General features: G+C 41.6%; 1 protein-coding gene across 1 annotated transcript in view; it reads left to right on the top strand.

Annotated features, from left to right (window-relative positions):
• The first annotated feature begins 2110 nt into the window (after positions 1 to 2110).
• Positions 2111 to 17058, top strand: part of LOC141549004 (circadian locomoter output cycles protein kaput-like) — a 72621-nt gene continuing 57673 nt past the window's right edge. The window contains exons 1-4 of the mRNA XM_074278368.1: positions 2111 to 2142; positions 2700 to 2854; positions 5479 to 5570; positions 9876 to 9965. Of these exons, the coding sequence (XP_074134469.1) occupies positions 2111 to 2142; positions 2700 to 2854; positions 5479 to 5570; positions 9876 to 9965 (369 nt within the window). The remainder of the gene's footprint in view (positions 2143 to 2699; positions 2855 to 5478; positions 5571 to 9875; positions 9966 to 17058) is intronic.

Below are 17058 nucleotides of genomic sequence, written 5' to 3'. Positions count from 1 at the left end.
CCTTCCTTCCTCCCTCCCTCCCTCCCTTCCTCCCTCCCTCTCTTCCTTCCTTCCTTCCTTCCTTCCTTCCTTCCTTCCTTCCTTCCTTCCTTCCTTCCTTCCTTCCTTCCTTCCTTCCTTCCTTCCTTCCTTCCTTCCTTCCTCCCTCCCTTCCTCCCTTCCTCCCTCCCTCTCTTCCTTCCTTCCTTCCTTCCTTCCTTCCTTCCTTCCTTCCTTCCTTCCTTCCTTCCTTCCTTCCTTCCTTCCTTCTTTCCTTCCTTCCTTCCTTCCTTCCTTCCTTCCTTCCTTCCTTCCTTCCTTCCTTCCTTCCTTCCTTCCTTCCTTCCTTCCTTCCTCCCTCCCTCTCTTCCTTCCTCCCTCCCTCTCTTCCTTCCTTCCTTCCTTCCTTCCTTCCTTCCTTCCTTCCTTCCTTCCTTCCTTCCTTCCTTCCTTCCTTCCTTCCTTCCTTCCTTCCTTCCTTCCTTCCTTCCTTCCTTCCTTCCTTCCTTCCTTCCTTCCTTCCTTCCTTCCTTCCTTCCTTCCTTCCTTCCTTCCTTCCTTCCTTCCTTCCTTCCTTCCTTCCTTCCTTCCTCCCTCCCATCCTCCCTCTTCCATCTTCATTCTTTTGGAAGCAGAGTTAAGTCATTTGTCCAGGGTCCCACAGCTAATAGTATCTGATGGGGATTTGTACTCAGGCAATCTGTGCACTTATTTTCTCCTCCTGCTGTCAACACCCCCTCCCTTGCCTCTGCTAGAAAAAGAAAACTAAACCCTAGTAAGAAATAGGTCCCCGAGTTACCACTGGGTTAGGAAGCGGGTAACTATGTATTCATCAACCTTTTGGAAATGTGATTGGTTGCTGCATTGATAGTGTCTTAAACCTTTCAGAATTGTTTGTTTTCACAATGTTATTGCATAAATTGTTCTTCTGGTTCAGTTCACTTCACTTTGCATCAGTTCCCAGGTTTCTCCAAAACCATCCCTTTCATCATTTCTTATAGTATAACACTATTCCATTACATTTCTGTGTAATAATCAGTCAGCCATTTCCCAATTGATGTGTCTCCCCCTTAGTTGCCACAGTTTTTTTGGTCATCACAGAAAGAACTAATTAATATAACATATTATATATATATAATATAATATATATATGTATATATATAATATAATATATATGTATATATAATGTAAATGTGTCTTTTCATCCTTCTTTGCTTCTATTGCAGTTAGGACTTAATTGTGATCTTAGTGGTAAATAGATGGGGGCATAGCTGCCAGTTGCTTTCCAGAATGACCAAACCAATTCCCAGCTTCACTAACAATGCACCTGTTTTCTTTCAACTCCTCTGACCTTTTTTTTGGTCAGCTTTGCCAGTCCGCTAGGTGTGGGGTAAAACCTCAGAGATGTTTTCATTTACATTTCTCTAAATTATTAGTGATTTTTAGGTTTTTTTCCTAATAGTTGATGGCTTACATTTCATTCTTTGATTATCTTTCTCTTTTGACCATTTATTAATTAGTGATGAATGGCTCTTACTCTTAAAAGGTTTAAGCCATTCCTTCTATATCTTGGACCCTTGTCCAGAGAGACTTGCTTCCAAGGAACTCTCCACTTCCCTTCAGTTAAATGGTGCCCTTCTCATTTCCATTGCGTTGTTCACCTTCTTTCTTGTGGACGGTCATTCACTGGAGCAAACTGGTCATTTCCCAGCTCCTTTTGCTTACTTACCTTCTGTGGAAGGTAGTAGGAGTTAAATTTATTGAAGAGAACAGGTTGACAATGAGTTTATTTTTCAAGTTAAAAGAACTTGTATACCTGAACTGAATGGGCCTTTAAAAGCCTCGCAGATAGATACATTTGTAATGGATTAATACAGATACTGAGTGAGTCTTTCACAATGAAGCACCTGTGATTAGTTTGCCCATCCATAAACCACATTAGTGGTTTAATGGAATTGGCTGTCATCATACTCTGAATGGCACTTAGAATGCCTTGCCAAAAAAAATGCTTGGTAAGTAAAGGACACAATTAGTCATATCACTTAAGTCACTCTCAAGAAAATAATAACTGAAGGACCCAATAAAATATGACTCTGTTTTTATTTCAGAACCTAGTTGCTCAAAGGAAATAATGGATGAACAAGAGAAGGAAAGGTTAAAGAGGTACGAAAAACACAATTCTAAGATAAGCTGCCTTAGCCTTTTCATTTATGAGCTTGCTGCTTGGGCCTTGAGGCCTATTAGCCAGCCTAAAGAGCTCAGATAAATTCAAATTCACATATCAACAAGTAAATACTGCTTAGATGTATGTGTCCATGTGCATGTGCATGAGTGTGTGTGTGTGTGTGTGTGTGTCTCCAGTTCAGCCTTCTTTCTCAATTTCTGTAATGTTAACTTTGATCCAGCTCCTTTTTTTAATCGTTCTAGGGTACAGTGATGGCTGAGTGGAATGTGTGGTGATATGATCTTTAGGTGGCTGCTAAGACAACATGATGAAAAAAATGGCTTCCGTGAAATTTGGATGTTGGCTGTGGTATGTTAGAGAAGGAATGGATAGAGAAAGGATGGATGACAGTTGCTTAAATGTTGACTTCCCCCACCCCCCGCCCCAAAGTGAGTCACTATCTTATTCCCGTCCCTTAGGTTCCCCAGACAGTACCTTGCCTCTGAATCCCTAGCACCACATTTGCTGGCGATGCCTTTGTATTTTCTTTAACCAGGGCATCCCGGAACAAGTCCGAAAAGAAGAGGAGAGATCAGTTCAATCTTCTCATTCGAGAGCTTTGCAGCCTGCTGCAGGAGGAAGGCCATCCCGTCAAGATGGATAAGGCTACCATATTACAGAAGACCATTGACTTTTTCCACCAGCATAAAGGTACCTTTTAGGGGGCCTGGTGCCAGTCCTGGGATTTTTCATTTTCAGGAGGAAAATAGATTCCGGGCGGTGCGGTCGTGTTAGTCCTTCTCCCAAGAGCATACTCCGGGGGTGGGAAACAGTCAGGCCTGCTAATGGTCTTGTCCAGCTCTTAGCATCCAGTATTCTCAGTCGTGGCAGTTTGTTTGTGACAGGTGCTTAAATGTCATAGTAATCAATGCAAAAGAAGAAAAATAAAGTGGAAATAATTAGAAGCATAACTGGGCAAAATCTCATCTCTGCTGCTGCCACAACCTTCCACTTGTATTTATCTAAGAGGTAGTAATGGAATAATTAGGTTAGACTACAAGCGATTTGGGGATTTTAATCCTTTGTTAAAAGGGCAGCATGGGGAACTATTAATTTAGTGGTACATTTAGAGGTAAGCGGAATTGAACACTGAAAAGGTCACAGAATCTTTTTCCATTGAGACATTTAACAAGTGTTGTTGGGGGGAATACATTATTCTTTGCTTCTAAAAGACAAGGAAATGCAGTGAATTGGAAAGTTGGGTGAAGGAAAATAGATGGTTCCTATAGAAGCTTCTAGTTCTTGGCATTCTAGGGTATTCTAAAATTGACATTGTGTTCAAGGGAGGCTTTTCCTGGCTAAGAAGTCCAAGACCGTGAGAACCTACAACTTGTTCCTGCTTTTCCCATTTATCTAGATAACTTTTATAGAAGGAGAATAGCCATTGGGCTGCCATTTTGATTGGGTATTTTCTAAGCTGAGGCAAGTGGCTACCTAAGGAATAGATTGAGCTTCACTAATGGCAATATTGGAGCTATTCCTCGGGGTCCATGAAGCTGGGAGCAGGATAGCCCGCACTCTCCCAAGTTCATACGTGAATCAGCCCTAGTGGGGCAACCAGAGACAAAAGCTCAGCTCTGTATTTTACCACCTCCATACATCTACAGATAGGATTTAGGGATGGGGAAGTGGTTGTTGTACATTTTGGCCAATACACTCGCACAGTCGGCTTGTGGTTTTTTCAGAAAGTGTCCATTTTAGGCCAAATGCACCCACGTCATGCACTGTGACTTGAAGCACTGCTTCCTTTGCTGAAATTGAGTAAGCCCCAAGTTTGGTGGCAGAGAACTTGGGTCTGGTGCCCGGCTCTGCTATTTCTATTACTTATGTGACTTTAGGCAACACAGACTTCTTGGGCCTCAGTTTCTTTTTCTGTAGAATATCATTTAGTTCAACCAAATGATCTTTCAGATCCTTTTCAGCTCTAAACCTATGATGTCCTCTTTGCCTTGAAATAGAGCTATAGGCAGGGAGGTGTTTTTTAATACATCCAGAATGTTTAAGTGCAATGCTAGTTATTTTTCCGTTCAGTTTGCCGAGTTGCTGCTACAAGGAACTTTGTTTTTAAGCTGCCCTGGGATTTCATTAGGGAAGGACGCTGCCAGTGAGAAAACTCCCTTTACTTGTCCACATTGGCATCTCCCTGCAACTTAATCTTAAAGAGAACTTGGGGCACCACATGGTTAAGTGGTTTGCCCAGGGTCATATGAATACTTTAAGTCAGAGACAAGGCTTGAACCCAAATCCTGCTGTCTCTGAGGCTGGTTCATTTTGCCATGATGTTATAAGGAAAATTACCACTGAAAATTTATTTTTTTTTTACATGTAAGATGGTCTTTTTAATTTTATTTTTCATTTTAAAAAGCCTTTTATTTTCAAAATATATGCATAGATAGTTTTCAACCTTCACCCTTTCAAAATCTTGTGTTCCAAATTTTTTCTCCCTGCCTTCCCCTTACTCCCTCCCCTAGATGGCAAGTGATCCAGTGTATGTTAAGCATGTACAATTCTTCAATATGTATTTCCACATTTATTCTATTGCACAAGAAAAATCAGATCAAAAAGGAAAAAAAAACCAAAATGCAAGCAAACAACAACAAAAAGAGTAAATATACTGTGTTGTGGTTCACGCTCAATCCCCACAGTCCTCTCTCTGGGTGTAGATGGCTCTCCATCACAAGACTGTTGGAACTGACCTGAAACAGTCTCTGTTGAAAAGAGCCATGTCCATCAGAACTGATTATAAGATGGTCTTTTTTTTTAAAGGCAGTTACTATCTGTTACTAAGGGATATCTGGCTCCCAGGCAGTTAAGAAATCTATCACTGTCTTCTGTTGGCTAAGGCCATGTGCCAGAGGGAAGGGGTCTTTGGTGATTTCCTCAGATGCCACACTAATACTTCCAAAGCCCGTGATTTGGTTGGGATGTGGTCACCTTCCACTGTCTCCTGGAACTGTTGTAATCAAAATAGGCCATCAGTTGGTGGGTAAACTCTTAATGTGAAATGGCAAAGCTCTGGCTTTGCAGGCATGGCCTTCAAGAACCCAATTTCAAAGAGGCATCAGAGAGAGAACTTTTGTCTTCCACAAGGGCGATAATAGACTGAAATGCTTCCTTTGGTCAACAGGGTCCATTCGAATGCCAAGTAATTAGCCACCAATAAAACTGTAGCATGATTTCAGAGGAGGCTCTGCTCCAAGATGGATTGTAACTTTGGAAAAAAGGGAGATATTCCCAATGGTCATTTCAATCTCTTGCTTCTTTCTCCTTTTAAGAAAAAGAAACCCAGACGCATGCTGCTAATGCCAGAAGGGCCTGGAAACCACCATTTCTTACCAACAATGAATTCACACAGTTGATGTTTGAGGTAGGAAACCTTTTAAAATGTGTATGCATTATACATGGAAGATATACAATAGACCTCATTACCGGGATAAGAACTGGAAATTTCGGCCAAGTTGCGAGGAGTTTGGTAATTACCTGGGGGATTCAATCAGTGTACGGAGCCAGCCTTAATCATGTAACTTCTCAAATCCTCCTTGAGTTCAAAAGTGGAGTTTTGCATCAGGCCAGCTGTGTAGAGGAGGGTGTCATACATTATATTCCTGATCTTGGTCAGCCATCGGATCAGAGAGACTAGAGCTAGAAGAGACCTCCTGGGCCAGTCAGTTCAATCCCCTCATTTTACTGATGAGGAAACTGAGGCCTTTGGAGATTGTGACTTGTTTAAAGTCATCTGGGTAGTTAGTATCGAAGGCAGGATCTGAACCCAGGGCCTTGGACTCAAGAGTCAGTGTTCTTTCCACTGTGCTTCACTGCCATAAGAATCAGAACTCAGAACTGTGGGCCAGTGGTTGTAAGTGCTACCCCCCGTCCTGTCAGAGGTCATTTTTTTCACAGACCCAAATTAAGAAAATATGACTGCAAACTGATGTCTATCACTGCAAGAATAGCGGATGCGGTTATTAGGTGCATGTGTATTAATCTCATTGTCTACTCTGACCCAAGAAGTAGGCCTTGCCTCCTCTGGTTGTGTGAAATCCAATCCAGTTCAGCCACCATGCATTAAACGCCTTGTATGAGTGTGGCACAAAGTGGCTGTTCTACTTGGACTAATTTATAGGCATTTGGGCGACCCCTAAAAGCCCCGATTTGCCGGTAGGCCTTGATATTTATGGATCTAGGGCTGTACTCCAGTCAGTGTGTACTGGCTGGGGAGAGCCAATTGTGAAATTTTCACTGCAAACATTTGTACCCCAGAAAGCAGGAGATACCCCAGATCAGAGGTTGATGATTTGTTGTCGTCCTTCCCAGATTTAAGAAAGTTATGGAGAAAATATCCATGTTGATTAAAGCTCAAAGCGTGTGGTGTCTATCCACCCCCTCATCTGGTTGTTAGACACCTTGGGTGTATCCTCCCAACGACTCCAATGACTCTATTTTGATGATGCTTCTGTTTATTATAGAAGTGAAGTGGCACATGGTAATTATAAGGAGGCTGCAACCTCTGGGTCTGTGCCCAATGGGTTGAATCAGTTGGCCACTGAGGTCCCTTCCGAGCCTGAGATTCTCTGATTCTGTGAGTGATTCTTTTTATATCACCACTAAAGAGTTGTATTGGGAAAGTGACATTGGAGAGCTAGATGGTTGGGTGTGGGGTACCTGAGGCTTTAATGGTGCCCACAAGATGGTGAGAGGTCTAGATGAAAGCTCCTCAGCATGGTGAAGGCTCCTCAGCATGGAGAGACCCTCTTCGGGGGATTCCCGGGGAGGGCCTGGTTAGGAAGAAAATGGAAGATCTCGGGCCACCGTACCCCCCTCAGCTTCTACCTTTCGCCATCTCTTAGGAAAATGAAATGTTCTCTTCCTCAAAACTGACTCTCACTGGAAAGATGGCCTCAGGATGGAATCTGGGTCTGGGGTGAAGAGGCGGAGGTCTCATGCCTCAGCAGTGACCCATTTGATTCTGTTCTGAGGGAACTTTGGCCTCATGTCACGTTCTCGATTGCACCATCTGCTTGAGGCAGAGCAGAGCCAGTAATGAGGGACGGCTGTTGTGATTGGGGATGCAAGGAAAGGCTGCCAGCTGCCCAGCTCCTTGATGATCCTTGTTGACTCCATTCCCAAGCAACATAAGCATTGGCTCTGGGGGTTTCAATTTTTGCCTACATTGCTGGGAAGGGAAAAAATGCATAGATAGGGAAGATGGGAATAGCACAGTAGGAAGGATGCCAGAGGGCTGTGCACAGAGGGAGGGACAGTGCCCCTCCCCATGACTGCACATGCTCCGGGAGCAGCTTTATCCATTTGTCTGCATATTCCTCTGGGGACCCAGACCTATGATTTCCCCAGTGTAGGGAATCTCTGGTGTGGAGACTCCCTCCGCAGATGCTAATTAGCAACATTTTACCTTTAGAAGGAAGGAAAGAACCCACGTTGATTAAGTGCCTACTACGTGCCTGGCACTGTGCTAACATATTTTAATACTTTTGCTCCTCAGAACAACCTCACGAGGTAGGTGCTGTTATAATGTCTGTTTTACAGATAGGGAAACAAAGGCAGAGGTGAAATGACTTGCCAAGAGTCACACAGCTAGCAAGCGCCTGAGTCTGTATTTGAACTGTTGTTTCCCTGAATTTAGGCCCAGTGCTCTCCACTATATTAGCCAGCTGCTTTTACCACTTAGCTGATAGCGTCCAGTATGCCTCAGTGACTGTCGTGGACCTTCTTATTTAAGAGAATAACCTTTGACTAGTAGTAGTTGGGAATTTTTACCCTAAAGATTTTTTTTTAACAAATCTAAATAGCAATATCCTCAGAAATCCTTCTAGCAGTTTTTTTTTAAAGAGGGTTAAGGTAAAAATGAAATTAAACACAAGGGTAAAGTTGTTCAGTTTGGACAGCAGAATTTATGGTGCAAAGTATGTTATTTGGGAATAGTTGGGAGCAGTGACAGAATTTATTACAAATCTCTTGCTTAACATGAAATTTAGCACATACCAGGAGACAAGGAATGTAACTTAACAAACTTCCTGTACTTCGTAATTACTTTGTAATTAAAATTGTGCCAGTGAGGAAGCTCTAGATTCAAGTCCCATCCCTGGACAATTCTGGTACCCTCTTTCAGCTATAGGTAGCTCCTGATACTTACTGTGAAGTTGAGGAATGGCTACTGCTTTGCCTTCAAGGGATTGTCCTCACTGGTAGCTTCTCTCCTGTACCAATGACATCAGGGGTCTAGAATCATTCTAATGATTCATACCTTCAGAGGCTTCCTCTGTGCCATTTGAGTCCTCTAATAGATTGGCTTCAACCTGGGGAAGAAAGGGTTCCCCCAATAATCTGTTTGTTCATATTTCTACCCACCCAGGGAATGGCAAGATTTGATTATTTTTTAGTTTCAGGGCAAACATTCCAGGGTTACAGCCTGGAGAATAAGGCAGGTCTTAATAAAATGTAACAAAGATAGCATACTATGCCTACTTTTTTTCTGGTGGGCTCCCGGCCCCCTTGGTATCTATCACATCATTCCACCTACAGTGCCTCTCTGAAGTTGAGCCCCCTCTCCAATCTCTACCTCCCTGTGATAAAAGAATTCCAGATTGCGCACCATACCTCTAGTGAGCACTAGCTTCCCCAGGGATCAGGGCACTTGCTCCAAATTCATAGTGGCAAAGGACTTGGGGTTGCTCAAGTACTAAGTTCCTTACCCTGATCTGCACAGTCCACAGAATTTATAGTACTTGGAAAGTCCAAGGCCCAGGTTTGCTTTGCCACCCTGTGGCTCTAATTTCTGTTGCTTCTTGATTCCATCCCCACCTCTAGTTCTTTGGTTTCGTGACATATCCATTTGTCTTCTCACTTCAGCACTCTGTCATCACACCCGCCTCTCTACAGCGTTGCCCTGGTCTCTCCTGCCAAAGCGTGGAGACGCCCATTACTTATCACATTCCTGCCACTGCCATTGCCACTGACTCCAGAGCTACAGTGGTTACCCCTCAGGAGAGAGCTAGAATTTTTAATGGAATAGTCAGAGTCACCCTGCCACTGGGCTAACCACCTTAATTCTAGCTCTTTTATTTTAGTCAGGCCTGAAGCTTTTACCTGGCTTACACATAAAAAAGGGCTTGTGTATATCCATGAAGGCCTTCTGACTCAGCCTCGATGGATCCCCAACCTACTTTATACGTGGTTAGAACTTGGGGAAAAAAAGACCCAATGGTTTGTATCCCTTTTCATTCACTTTCCAATCAATAAATCAGCAAGCATTTATTATGCACCTATATTACACATACTGTTTTAGATACTGGGGATACAAGTACAAAGAATGAAATGAATTCTATTTAGTCTCCAGTCGTCTTCCCAACTCCTATTATCTTCCTTCTCTACCCTCTCCAACCTCCCCTTGCTATCACCTAGAACTGGGCCTTGCACATTACCCTGAGTCTCACAGTGGTCTTATGAAGGTACTAGAAACCCTGGGAGGAGAGTGGTCAAGCTGGCAGTCGTTCTGAGTGGCCACAGAGCCGGTTTCATGTTCTTATTCCTTTGCTACAAGAAATAAAGCTGAACGTGATGTTGTTGTCCTACTACGTACTCACATTGGTTCTCTTTGAGAATGAAGGACAAACAACAACAACATTTTGGTGGTACTCTTTTCTCTCTTTAATAGGCATTGGATGAGTTTCTGATTGTCCTGACCACCGAGGGAGTAATTATTTATATATCTGATAATATCTCTCCTCTGCTGGGCCACTTACCGGTAAGTTGTAAAATCCATCTGTTTTGAGTTCTTCATTTTTCTTTTTCTTTTTTTATTTGAAAAAACAAAGTCAGAAAAAAAGGAAAATAAAAAAAGAACTACAAAACAAAATAAAGCAAAACAAAAAAGAACATTGTCATGTGCTCTGCAGAACATCAGGGAGGATTCAAAATATGTAACAACAAATTACCAAATAGAGAAAGTATATATATTAGTAGAAGAAATTATATTCATGAATGACCATTTTTTTCTTCACTTTTCCTTGTAAATTGTTCTTTGGTTCTCTGCTGCTTACCTTATTTATTCTTTCTTTTCCCCTTCCATCCCCCCTCCCCCACTCCCAAGCAAGCTACAGTTAAGAAAAGATATGTGTATGTATATATATGTAGATATATACATACATACACACACATGTCTTTCCTATTCTTGCTGCCTCTTTAATTAAATTCTACTCCATAATGTACCTTGCTATTACTTAACCTCCCCCCACACAAGGATCCCTCCTTTGTCTTTTTCCCCTAACCCTTTGCCTTCCCCATCTTTCCATTTCTCCCCCCTTATTTCTTTATAGATTCTGGAAGGTGCTATATACTACACACACATACACACACACACACACACACACCTATATTTAGAGAGAGAGCTGTATGCTATATATGTAGTGTTACCTATTGAACCTATACATATGCACATATATATATGTAGCTATATGTTATATGTAGTATTACCTATTGAGCCCATTCCCAAAGTGAGTAGGTTTTCAAAACTACGAGCTCTCCTTCCCCCTCTAATGCCTCTGTATCTATTCTTCCTCTGCATCTCCTTTGCTATTTTTACCTTAACTCTGCAAATCTTTCTTTTGAGCTACCCTATTGTTGATATGAATCTTATATACATACATGTATAAAAACATAATTTGTCCATGTTTAAACAGTTTATACATGTTAAGTTTCTTAGAATTGATCTTTCATATTGGCTCTTATATGTTAAATTTTCTGTTAAGTTCAGGTTTGGTTAATAGAAATCTCCAAGTTTGTTGAATGCCCATTTTCTCTCATTCAGGATTACAGATAATTTCACGGATATGATATTTTTGGTGGCTAACCTAGTTCTGTTGATTGTCAGTAGATATGATTCTAGGACTTGTGGCCTTTTATTGTAGCTGCTGCTAAGTATTATACAATTCTAATTGTAGCTCTAGCATATTTGAATTGTTTTTTTTCTTGTTTCTTGCAAAGTTTTCTCTTTAATCTGGGGGTGTCAATTTTTGACAATAATATTTCTGTGTGTTTACCATACAGGATCTCTTTGAGGTGGTGATTGGCGGATTTTTTCTATTTCTGCTTTCCCCTCATGTTCTATCACTCCAGGACAGTTTTCTTCGATTATTTCCTGCATTATTGTGTCAAGGTAGTTTATTTGGTCAGAATATTCTGGTAGTCCAATTATTCTTATATTTTCTCTTCTTGATCTGTTTTCCAGATCTTTCATTTTTCTTACAAGATGTTTTGCATTCTTTTCTATTTTCTCATTCTTTATAATATGTTTTGTTATTTCTTGGTCTCTCATAGCTTCACTGACTTCCCCTTGCCCAATTCTAATTTTCAAAGCATTATTTTCATCTTTGACACTCCATACCTCTTTTTCTAGTTTAACTTTTTTTCATAAGCTTCTAGTTTTGGGGATAGTTTTCATTTTTTCTTTAGTTTTTCCTCAATGTCACTGATTTGATTTTTTAATTCTTTTTTGAGTTCTTATATAAATTCTCTCTGGGCAGAAAGCCATTTCACATTACTCTTTGGGATAGAAGTTTTTTTTAAGTTAAATTTTTTTTTTTTAAACTAAAGTGTTCTCTGAAGAGGAATCCTGGCCTTCCCTGTTCCCAAAATATGTTTCAATAGTTGGATTCTTTCTTCTTTGCCAGTTCATTTTTTTTTAAAATAAGAGGTATTAGTGTAAACACCTCTAATCATGGCTGGGGGGTGGTGCCTCAAGGTTTCCATCAGCTCTCCACTCTGACCAGGAATCGCAAACTAAAGAGCTCTTCATTTTTAACTGGATAAAGCAGATGATCGAGAAGAGAAGGTGTTTAACATAGTTGTACAGAGGGCCCATGTTCTGATGAGTGACCTCCATTTTGGATGGGTTTATTTAAGCAATCCATATAACTGAGCTGGACCTGGGAAGTAATGAGGCTGGGCAGGCTCCTCAGTAGTATTTGATGGCAGTTTCTGAAGAGCATCCTGTAATATGTATCATGTAACAGCAGCATTGTGGGACTGGGTGAATCATTCCAAGGGAACTCTTTTGACAGGGATAATGTTCACTTAGATAAAATCTGCTTGTTAAAACAACTACAACAAAGCATCAGTCACTTTACTTTAGAGCAGGGATTCTTGGCCCAAGGTTTGTGAATTTTAAAAAATATTTTGATGCCTATCGTAATGTAATTGATTTCCTCTGTAGCCCTATATATTTATTTCATATATTTAAAAACTCAATGCTGGAGGAAGGAGGGAATCATAGACTTCCCCTGACTGCCAAAGAAATCCGTGACCCCAAGAAAGGTTCAGAATCCCTGCTTTTGGGACACACCTCCCATGGGAAGAGACAGTTACTTAAATAATAAAAGACCCAATTTGTTTATTGCCGGGTCATGGCAGCCATTTCCAGGTGCAATTAGCTACTTGTCTTTTTCCATTGAAGGACAAATTATGTTCTTATTTAGAAATTTAGAGAAGCAATTACATGGCTGAGCACGAATACTGGCGCATGGGCAACAACAGCTGGAAGGGGTAGACATTCTCTTCAACAAGTGTCTGTAAAAGGGCACATGATCATTATTCTTTTAGTTGCCAGCCCTGGCAGCGTCTGGTTGGCTGGAAGAGCTTCCAGCATGGTGCCTTTGCTAGACGCTGCCGGCCTCTGTGCACTCTAGCAGCTTGGCTACCAGGACCTTCAGCCATAGCAACCCAGGAAAGGGAGAGCAGACACATCCTCATAAAAACTGTAAAGTAGAAACGTACTACATTCATGTATAGAAAAACACATTCTTCCTGCAACGCAGCTAATGGGGATGGTGCTTTTAGCCCTAACTGGCTCAAGTCCTCTCACTGCCTATTCCCTACTCTTGCTTCGGGTTTCTTCCTGACACTTGGCAACCGCTAACTCCAGACTTCAGAGGAATGCTTGGAGCCTCCAATGGCACATCACATCACGAGGGAATGGAGTCAAAGACAAATCGGGAGCTGTCTGCACACTTTAAGGCCTGTGAGAACAGCCCCCTTGGACACCCGAAGTGCTTTCCTGCATTTTTCCTTTTCGGAAGAAATGCTGGAATTTCCTCTCTTAAGTTTCCTTTTTGAAGAAGTAGTTTCCATTATTTGAATCCATTTACCCTCATTGGATCTTAAGAACACTTGAAAGAGCCCTAATTTTGCTTTTATCATATTGAGCGAGTGTAGTGCAAGGTCCTCTTGGATCTACTTCATATGGAACACATGAGCCACAGTAGCTCAGATTCCATGACAGCCCAAGCCCAAAGGAATACCCAGTCCTTTGTTGGGCCATTTTGGGTACATTGACTGAATGGATTGGTGACGCTATAGTTGACTAAGCTTTGAAAATCCGTTTCACCCAAACGTCTCTATTGGAATGGTGTCTGTCGTGGTCCCTTATGTCTGGGGTCACACAGATTGAACCCTCAAAAGACTTCCCCTCCCCCCCTTCCAGGCGTGATCCTGCACTTGGGGTGCAGTGCCACCAGGTGGCAGTGAGACCCTTGCTAATATGGTGCAAACTACTAGGCTTAAACCATAAGCACCCTCATCTGAGAAATTAGCATAGTTTTGCCATACCCTGTTTTGAAAGTAAAAATATAGTTCCATATTAAAATGACTAAATGTAAACATTGAAGCTGAAAATCATTGGACCATGCAAATTTTTAAGGAAATGAACCCCAAAATATAATTTAGAATCTTTTCAACCAAACCTTGTTATCAATTTATCCCTAATTTCCAGACATTGATTGGAATAAATAAATAAATATATATAATAAATATATATATATATATAAAATTTTATCATATACCCTCTTTATATTCTTATGTATTCCAGTTCTTTCCAAGGCATGCATATCTCATTTTTTCCCCTTACAAGTAAGATCTAATTGAATGCTTGCAAATTAATCTAAGGTCAGGCATTAGTTAATCAACAAACATGTATTAAGTCCTTGTGGGATACAAAAGAAGGCAAAAATACAGAAAGTTGGTTCCTGCCCTCAAGGAGCTTATATTTGAAAAACAGCATGGAAATAGGTATATACAAGATACCTGCAGGGTTGCAGGGTTATAGAAGAGAGAGGGGAAAGTTCTAGTGGCTAAAGCTCTGCAGGATATGGCACTTAAGGTAAATTTTGAAAGAAGCTTGGGTTGGCAAGAGGTGGAGGGGAGGAGGAAGAACATTCTCAGCATGAGGGATAGCCAGGGCAAAGGAGAGATGGGGAGTGGCACTGCGTGGGTAAGGAGCAGGGAGCTGGCCAGTGCAGTGGGATCATGGGATTATGGAACAGAAGACTAGCCAGAGTGTGAAGAGCCTTAATGCTTAACTTTGTGTTTGATCCTAGAGCCATTGGAGTGTTGGGAGCAGAGGGCTGATGTGGTCAGACCCGTACCTCAGGAAAATTACTTGGGCATCTGAGTGGAGGATATGTTGGAGTAGGGAGACGTCAGAGACAGGAAAACACCAAGAAGGCTCTTGCCCTGTCATTTGTTGTCCTTCCTTCTCAAAGAGGACCCAAATGACATCACTATGTTAGAGTCCTTAGTTTACCTTGTGCAACCCATCTTGTACAGCTCATTTCCTCTAAGGGGTCACACAACATTGCTTCCACATGACACAATCTGAAAGGGAGAGGAAAAAGGCCATGTGGGACATCACCATGCTAATAGCAGCTTCCCCCCTCCAATTTGCAGTCTGTTGCAGGCTTTCCCCTATAGCAGGTTTCCCTGACTGCCTTCTTTTGGGGAACAAAGGCCCAAGGAAATAAGGCTATTGATTTTTAATTGGCTATAGCTTAAAGACAGATGCAATAAACTCCCTTCACTTGTGAAATTTGTGTTATCACACTCAAAAATAAATGGTATCATTATGGGGTATGTAAGGATCCCTGCAGGCCACACACTGACTTAGGAAACCACTCACTAGTCTCATCTGTATTTTTGTATATTTTGGTTTATTTTATTAAGTCTTTCCCAAGTGCATTTTAATCTGGTTGGGACTGCACTAGTGGCCTGAGTGGTGTTAAGAGCTATGGGGAGATAGGCTCAGCAAGATAATTCATTAGGATTGCTTTCGATTCAACTCTAGAGTATTTATTGAATACTTCCTCTTCACTTTTTAAGCACCTTCTGGGTGTAAGACACAATGCTAGGCATTGGGAGAAAGACAGATTGATGTGACACAGGCCCCGTTCTTGAAGTTAGATCTACTGTTGAGAAGAGCAAGTATATGAGTAACGATGACATGAGGAAAAATGGGATTGGCGAGAAGGACAGAGGAGATATCCATGGGTATTGCTCTGAGCAGTTTGAGGAGAGAAAGGAAGGTTTAGTTCTATGAGGGGATAGAGAAGCCAGTCTGAAAAAAACAGCGTCATGGTAGTGGTGACCGAATTTTGGACAAGTTGCTTCACATCTCTGGGCCTCAGTTTCTTCTTCTGTAAAATAAGAAGTTTGGACTTAGGTGGCCCCTGAGGTGTCTTCCAACTAGTTTCATTGGATTGGAATTGAGGGGAATTCATCCTAGGGACATTGTGCAGCGTGATCCAAAGCATGGATGGAACATGGTATCTTAGGACCCATGGAATGAATCTGATGAAAACTTTGATGATGCTTATAATCTAATGGAAAGAAAAGAGTAGACAGATCTGCAGGGAAGAATAGAAGTGTCCCAGACTATTTCTGAACAGTATCTTAACAGGTTTTAAAGGGGTCTCCTAAAGATTGACATTGGGATCCCGTGGGATCTCTCCAGGGAGAGACTTCTTACTGATGCTCTGTTGGAGCACAGGCCTGATTACTACCTTTCCTAATGAAGTTCCCATGCCCTGAGGGGGAGGGAACCTCCTAAAGATGTGCCTTTTAGATGCTCAGTCTAGCTACACATTTCATCAACTAGGGTATGGTCCTTCCTTGGATTACATTCTAGCTTTGATATGACTGGAGCTACCATGTTGCCTATGTCGGTCTGCTAAAATTTTGAAGGTCAATTTCTTTTTTATGTTTCAAAAAACTTACTGGATTAGTCTTTTTCTGCCCCGGTTGCTCTAATAAGATAAAACAGGATGCCAACAGAGAAAGGGCCCAAGGGATTAAAATTTGCACTAACGGTTGACCCTCATACCTCTGCCTCTTGGAAGCTTTAGGCTTCCTCTAAGATTCAGTTCAATTGCTCCCTTCTACAGGAGGCCTTTCCCAGATCCCCCAGTTGCTGAAGCCTTATGCTCTAAAGCTACCTTCAGTAACACTAACAACATTTCTAGAATGCTCTAAGATTTGAAAAGCATCTCACATGTATTTTCTCAGTTTAGACTCAAAACAACCCTGGAAGTGGACACTATTATTTTCATTTCACAGATGAGGAAACCAAGGCAGACAATGAGTGGTTATATGACTTGGCCAGGGTCACATGGCTAGGAAGTATCTGAAGCAGAATTTGACCCCTCTTAAACCTCCTGGCTGCCTTCCATGTACTCTGTTTATATCCTGGGTACATGTTGACTTCCCCATCATAATACATCATCCTTCCCAAAGAGGTCAGGATAAATGGAAAAGAACTCACACGTGTAAAAATGTTTATAGCAGCTCTTTTTGTGGTGGCAGAGAATTTGAAATTGAGGGAATGCCCCATCAGTTGGGGAATGCTGAACAAATTGTTGCATGTGATGGAATACTATTTTCCTTTAAGAAATGTTGACTAGGATGCTCTCAGAAAAGCCTGGAAAGATTTACATGAACTGATACAAAGTGAAGTGAACGGAACCAGGAGAACATTGTACATAGAAAACAACAACATTGTGTGATGATCAACTACT

Source organism: Sminthopsis crassicaudata, chromosome X (genome assembly GCF_048593235.1).
Source record: "Sminthopsis crassicaudata isolate SCR6 chromosome X, ASM4859323v1, whole genome shotgun sequence".
NCBI lineage: Eukaryota > Metazoa > Chordata > Mammalia > Dasyuromorphia > Dasyuridae > Sminthopsis > Sminthopsis crassicaudata.
The sequence above is the reverse complement of the archived record's forward strand: the minus strand, read 5'-3'. Positions and strand labels throughout refer to the sequence as shown.